The 6,299-nt window shown below is 59.5% G+C and overlaps 3 protein-coding genes across 3 annotated transcripts in view; 2 read left to right on the top strand and 1 right to left on the bottom strand.

The window, feature by feature from the left end:
• Positions 1 to 1,234, top strand: part of GCAT (glycine C-acetyltransferase) — a 6,171-nt gene extending 4,937 nt beyond the window's left edge. The window contains exons 7-9 of the mRNA XM_015559846.1: positions 1 to 152; positions 544 to 665; positions 943 to 1,234. The exon at positions 1 to 152 is cut by the window's left edge and continues 1 nt beyond it. Coding sequence (XP_015415332.1) covers positions 1 to 152; positions 544 to 665; positions 943 to 1,094 — 426 coding nt within the window. The 3' untranslated portion in view covers positions 1,095 to 1,234. The remainder of the gene's footprint in view (positions 153 to 543; positions 666 to 942) is intronic.
• Positions 1 to 6,299, bottom strand: part of ANKRD54 (ankyrin repeat domain 54) — a 27,049-nt gene that overhangs the window by 160 nt on the left and 20,590 nt on the right. The window lies entirely within an intron of this gene.
• GALR3 (galanin receptor 3) lies at positions 3,437 to 6,285 on the top strand. Its single transcript, XM_015559845.1, has 3 exons — positions 3,437 to 3,534; positions 4,460 to 4,546; positions 5,411 to 6,285. Exon 3 carries the CDS (start codon positions 5,430 to 5,432, stop codon positions 6,039 to 6,041), a length of 612 nt encoding a protein of 203 aa, XP_015415331.1. The 5' UTR covers positions 3,437 to 3,534; positions 4,460 to 4,546; positions 5,411 to 5,429; the 3' UTR covers positions 6,042 to 6,285.

The raw sequence follows: 6,299 nt of genomic DNA, 5'->3' as shown, positions 1-6,299 counted from the left end.
GGGCCCCTGGTGGCCCTGCTCCGGCAGCGTGCCCGGCCCTACCTCTTCTCCAATAGCCTGCCGCCTGCTATCGTTGGCTGTGCCTCCAAGGCCTTGGACATGCTCATGGAAGACAACTCCATTGTCCAGTCTATAACAGCCAAGACCCAGCGGTGCAGTGCCTGGCAGGGGTGGGAAAGGTGGGGGGAGGGGGCCGCTGAGGCCTGCCTGAGTGCTTGCCCAGCCCCCGCCGACAGGTGCCGCCTCTGCTCACACCACATCCCCCGCCCGTTTCACTGGGACGCAGCTTGGTCTCTTCCTTCCATTTCCTCCCATTTCTCTGCAAATGACCCTGTGTCTGCCCATCTTATGTAGTTCTTTCAACCTCTCTTTTCGGTCTATTTCTTCCTCTGCCTGGCTCCCCGTTGGACTTTCTGACTGCACCTCTGTCTCGTTGGTCTCTGCAGACTCAGGCCCAGATCTGGGATCCGGTGCCCATCAGGAGTGGGTGTGAGTGATCCACAGTCCCCCAGTGGACCTGTCACACCCTGCTTGTGCCCACAGGTTTCGCAGTCGGATGCAGGCTGCTGGCTTCACCATCTCGGGAGTCAATCACCCCATCTGCCCGGTGATGCTGGGTGATGCCCGGCTGGCCTCTGCCATGGCGGACGACATGCTAAAGAGAGGTCAGGAGACCAGGACAAAAGGACTGGCTGTGGGTCCTGAGAGAAAAGAGGGAGGAGTGAACCCCTAGACTGTGACATTCCCCTTTGTCCCCACCCTCCTACCCTTTTTGGACCAGCTGTCCAAATGTGGAAACCCAGGCCACAGGGCAATCCATGTCGAAGAGACCATGGACTGCCCCCTTGCCCTCTGTGATCCTTAGGAAGCAGGGGCTGTATGTCATGCCCAAAGCCTGCCTGGCTCTGATGAGTCCCAGGTTGGCTCTCTCTACCTTCCCAGGCATCTTTGTCATCGGGTTCAGCTACCCAGTGGTCCCCAAGGGCAAGGCCCGGATCCGGGTACAGATCTCAGCAGTGCACAGCGAGGAGGACATTGACCGCTGCGTGGAGGCCTTTGTGGAGGTGGGGCGGCTGCACGGGGCGTTGCCCTGAGCCCTCCCTCCACAGCGACGAAGGGGGCCTCTGATCATCCGCCCAGGCCAGAGGCCCTGAGCCCTGTCGGAGTCCTAGGGCCAGGCTGGGGCAAGGCTTGTGCTTGTGGCCATGAGTATGAAACAACCGTGGAAATTGGTTGTGATGCGTTGGTCTGCTTTATTCTCTCCGAGCAGGTTGGTCTGCTCTGTGATGGGTTGAAGAAGCAGGCAGGAGCTGGGGCTTGCGGGCAGGCTCCTGAAAGTAGACCTCAGAGCTGAACACCTCCCCCAGATTGAGACCCCGGCGGCTGGGCTAATACAGCATCTGGCTCCGCTGGACCCCGTGCTGCTGTAGAGGGAGCTGAGCATCAGCCCTGCAGGGCCTTTCCCACGCCACCCCCCACCCCCCCCACTCTGCAGCCTCCAGAGTCTAGCCTTGGGCACCCCTTGTGCTTCTCCCCATCCAAAGGACGACTCACAGCTGCCCTGATAAGAAGGCTGGACACCCAAACCCATGTTTGGACGAGAGGCTGAGGATTCAAGCCCCAAAGGAAAGAATGTGGGTCACTACTGGAGAGGCCCTGCTGCCTGGCACCCTGTGTTCTAGCCGCTCTAGGCCCCATCCTCTGTGTGTGCCTCATCCCCCCACCCCCCTGTTCCCGAATGACTGGATTTATGTTAACGTAGGGCCATCCAGCTCCCTCGTCTCAAGGCCTAATGGCCTGATGGTCAGCCGCCAGGGGGCGCAGCGAGCTCAGGCTCAGGCTCCGGCCGCTAGGGCCCCGCCCCTGCAGACTCCAAGCCTTGGACTCTGGGCTGCCGCCAGGAGGCCCATTGGCTTCTGTGAAGGCCCCATCCACCTTTGTCCTCCACAAGGCCTCGCAGCGTCCCTATTGGAGATGGTACCCCCCCTTCCCACAGTCCTTTCCCCTAGCCCTTCTCCATTGCCCTCCCCACTCAGCCTTATGGGCACCTGGTGCAGGCGGGGATGGCTCCGGTCTCAGTGATTAGCCTTGGGAAGCTCTTGGCGTAGTTTGCTGGGGTAGAGCAGGGAAAGGCCCTTATTAACAGGGAACTAGGACGAGGTCTGTGATGCCCTGCACCCCCAGCCCTCCCCTTTCCTTGGGAATCTTGGGGTGGACTATCTGGTTGAGTTCCAGCCCAACCCTGCAGGATCTTAACACTGGGATTCTGGAAGCCCTAACCTGTGGTCTGGAACAGCTTGAGACTGGGGTCAAGGAGCCCAGAGCGCTGGGGGTGCAGCCAGGGGAAGGGGCTGCTGTGACCACATCAGCAGCAAGAACCCTTGAATGCTGCCACCACCAGGGGAAGGCACCTGGTGCCACATGCCCTGCTACAGCAGCGAGGTGCATAGCCTGTAGCTTGAGGTGTAAGGTTTTTGCCAGCAGGCACAATACATACCTGGCAGCCACGGTCATTGTCACGTCACAGTGGGTGTGCCCTACCCAGCGAAGCCAGAGCACCTGGCCCAGGTCCGCTAGCTGTTGGCTGGCTTTCCCCAATGGACAACACGAGCAGCTGTAGGGTCGTGCCATCCTGGGCCTGGCCACTAGCGCCCCGTGCAGCTGACCAGCATGTGGTAGCCTGGCCCACCGCCATCCAGAGGGGCCACAGGCAGCACCGTGAGGAGCAGCAGCAGCTCTGGTCGCATGCGTGGGCTTGGGCGGTACTGGACACTCGCAAGAGGCTTGAGGGCCCATCATGGGTCAGCTGCACTTCTTACTGCAGGGCCGGGGGCTCGGAGGACGGCTCCCAGGGCACACAATCCACATCCTCTGCGTTGGGCACAGGGTTCAAGCTGTGGCTGCCAGGAAAAGGAGTTGGAGCCAAGGGAGGAGGGGGTGCTAGGGGTATGAGGACATGCCCTTCCCGCCTGCCCCAAGGCCAGGCCTTCTGTGGTCCCCTCCGTCCTTCCCTCTGCGTCTACTATCAAAGCTGCTCAGCCTCGCAGCTGCTGGGAGTTCCCCTAGTTTGCCAGAACCCAGCCAAGGGTAAGGAGTGGCCTTGCGGGCTGGGGACCCCCACGGGCAGGTAGGACAGTGTCAGGGATCTCAGGGGCTTCCCAGGTGCAGGCATGCCAGCCACATTAGTGAGTCTGGGCTTCTGGGAGTCGGTGGGTGCATTACTTTCAATTCATAAAGGGTGGTTGTGATTCTAAAACCCCAGCACACCGAGTCTAGCATCCTACAAGTCTGCCTTTCAGTGGTCACAAGACCCTTCGGTTCTAATTCCTTCACTCAGTCTGCTAGCTCTGAATTCAGATTTGGAGAGTCCACGTCTGAGTCCCAATACCTTCAGTTCAGGGGTCTCTGCTTCCAAAGAACCGAGGGTGCTCTTTGGAGAGGCACTTCTGAGCACTCGCAGAAACGCCGGGGCCGCAAGGAGCTGCTTCTGAGGAGTCCCCCCGCTCCTCCGGCCTTAATGCAAGGCTTGGCTTTGTCAGCGCCCCTCATACTTCCACTCTCCCAGACTTCCCCCTCCCAGCTTCTAGAAAGACTCCTCATGCGGTCCCTACCGCCTCTCCTCTCCTTTTAACTCCTTGCAGTCTGCACCTCGCCTTCTAAGTGCCGGCCTCTATCCCTTTTGGCCACGTGGTCCACTCTAAGAGGTCAGGCCAGAACCCCTTGACTGAATCAGCCATCCACCAAGACCTTCTAACCTGTTTAGCTGTTGAGTGTAAAGAGGCTTCTAGCAGGTCACTTGTTAAATCACTCCCAATCTGCATCCTTTCACTGCAGCCATAATAAGCTAATTACAAAATAAACGGGCAGGTTATAGCCCTGCTCTAGAACTTCTTACTAGTTCCCCCATTGCCCTCTGGCTAAAGCAAGACTCTCTAGGCTGGTACATAAACTCTCCAGTCTCCAGCCAGACTGAACCCCTTAGGGGTTCTGGACCAAGCTTAGGGAAGCTGATAGGTTCAAGGTTCTCAGGGTCTGGGGGAGGAGTCCCACCTGAAGAATGCAGAAAAGGGGCTCATTCTGGTTTCCCAGCCTCGGATACCCCATTCAAGGCTAGGAATCCTTTCTGAACTTGGGTTGGAGCAGAGAGAGGGGAGGAGGGGGAGTGGAATCAGGCAGGGCCACAGGAGGTGGGAATGCCAAGGATGGGCTGGGTCCTGGGCACAGAGGGGTTAACTACAAAGCGAATCGGAGAGCAAGATCAATGGGTTACTCACTGCAGAAAGGGAGCAACTCACAGGCAGAGAGGAGCCTTGCAGAAGAGCATGCCACCTGGGGGAAATCCGGGACTGAGGAGGAGGCAGCCACTGGGCACTCTGGAGGGACTGCCCAAGTCGAGCTCAGCAGAGGAGGGGCCTTAAAGGAGAAGAGGGAGAAGTGAGAGGCAGATCTCTATCTGCAGGGAGGCACCAAGGGGCGGCCAGGAGCCAGGAGGCAGCCTCAGCCTGACTGGTTCACCCAGGATCAAGCGGGGGGGCCCAGGATCCAGGTGGGTGTTGCACTGGGAGGGTCTTTTGCATGCTGGGGGGTGGGGGGAGTAGGGAGACATCTATTTTCTTACCTCTCCCTGCCTGTCTCCCTTGCTCTTAATTTGTCCCACCAACCTAGAGGTCCCAGGGGGAATCCACAGGTAGTAGCCGATGTGGGGTGGGGCAGGGGTGAGGGTGGACACGGCTTGCACCAACGCACGTGCACATACACGCACAGGTTTTCACAGCGGCACCTGTTAGAGTGCTCTCATGAGCGCTCCAGCCTGAGTCAGTACCAGGATGGCAGCGGCCCCACATCTGCCATTCCAAGCGTGCTCTTAGCTTCCCGTGTGCCCTCTCTGAGCCTTGACTTCCTCATGTGCAAGGGGGGGGGGGGGGAGACCTATATGTGGTGTTCCCAGCTGTGCTACTGGGGCTCTTACCAAACTGGACTCTCCAATGACAGGGATGCCACCCAGGTTTTGCTGGCCTTGACCCATGTCCAAGAGTCTTCCCTGAGCTTCAGGTGCCCCATTGAGAAGAAAGTATACCTGCTCCTGAGGCTGGAGTGCCCCTCTCCTCTCCCTCCATGTCCTCCCCCTCTGCCTGTGTCCACCTGCATCACTGGTTGGTGGTGTCCATCACCTCACCTTCACACTCAGCACTATGGGGGTGTCCTCTAGGAAGCTGAGAGACCCACCTCAGACACCAATGTAACTGTGCCAGGAGCTTGCACAGTAGGTCTCTGTCCCCCCACACCTCCCCTCCCCCTCCAGGACCTTCTGGCCGGGAGATCTAGCCAGGCCCAGGCTGAGGAAACTAGACCCTGGGTCAAGTACCAGGGCTGCAGCCGCTGCCTGAGAAGTCCAGGTTCTCTTCCCCAGGTGATCATCTGCTGGAGAGATGGCTGATGTCCACAACAGTTCGCTAGACAGCCCAGGGAGTGTGGGGGCTGTGGCCGTGCCTGTGGTCTTTGCCCTCATCTTCCTGCTGGGCACGGTGGGCAACGGGCTGGTGCTGGCGGTGCTGCTGCAGCCCGGCCCCGGTGCGTGGCAGGAGCCCGGCAGCACTACGGACCTGTTCATTCTCAACCTGGCCGTGGCCGACCTCTGCTTCATCCTGTGCTGCGTGCCGTTCCAGGCCGCCATCTACACGCTGGACGCCTGGCTCTTCGGGGCCCTGGTCTGTAAGGCTGTGCACCTGCTCATCTACCTCACCATGTACGCCAGCAGCTTCACGCTGGCCGCTGTCTCCGTGGACAGGTGTGCCTGGAACCGGGCCGGGCGGGCGGGGGAGGGAAGACCTGAACAGATGCCCATTGGCCTTAGGAGAGAGAGAACAGGGGACCCAAAGGGGACATGGAGAGAGGAAAGGAACAGCTCCCTGGCCGCCACCGTCCAGTCTCGGGGCGCCTGCAGGGCAGGCTTGAGGGGACCATCCTGCCCTCCCCGACTCCATGATGAGCTTCCCCCAAAGATCTCTGTCTCCAGGGTCCTCACCAGGTCTGGCACATGACAGGTGCCGTGTGAGTGAAATGAAGGGGGAAGGAATACACGAAGGACTCAGATATTTATTACCACCCATGCCTGGCCCGGGTGCGGTCATCCATAGCTGTTTGCAAGGCTTGACACTTGGGTCAAATCCAGGCTCGCTCTCTAGCCGATGAGCTTGGCCAAGTCACTGTTCTCTGTACCCCCAGGCACCTCTCGAAGCGCTTTGCCTGTGAACCCCCTTAATCACCACCACCCGGGAGGGAGGTCGAGTGGTAACCCC

This window comes from Myotis davidii, unplaced genomic scaffold, assembly GCF_000327345.1.
Source record: "Myotis davidii unplaced genomic scaffold, ASM32734v1 scaffold514, whole genome shotgun sequence".
Taxonomy (NCBI): Eukaryota; Metazoa; Chordata; class Mammalia; order Chiroptera; family Vespertilionidae; genus Myotis; species Myotis davidii.
Note: the sequence above shows the minus strand (reverse complement) of the source record. Positions and strands in the feature narration are given on the sequence as shown.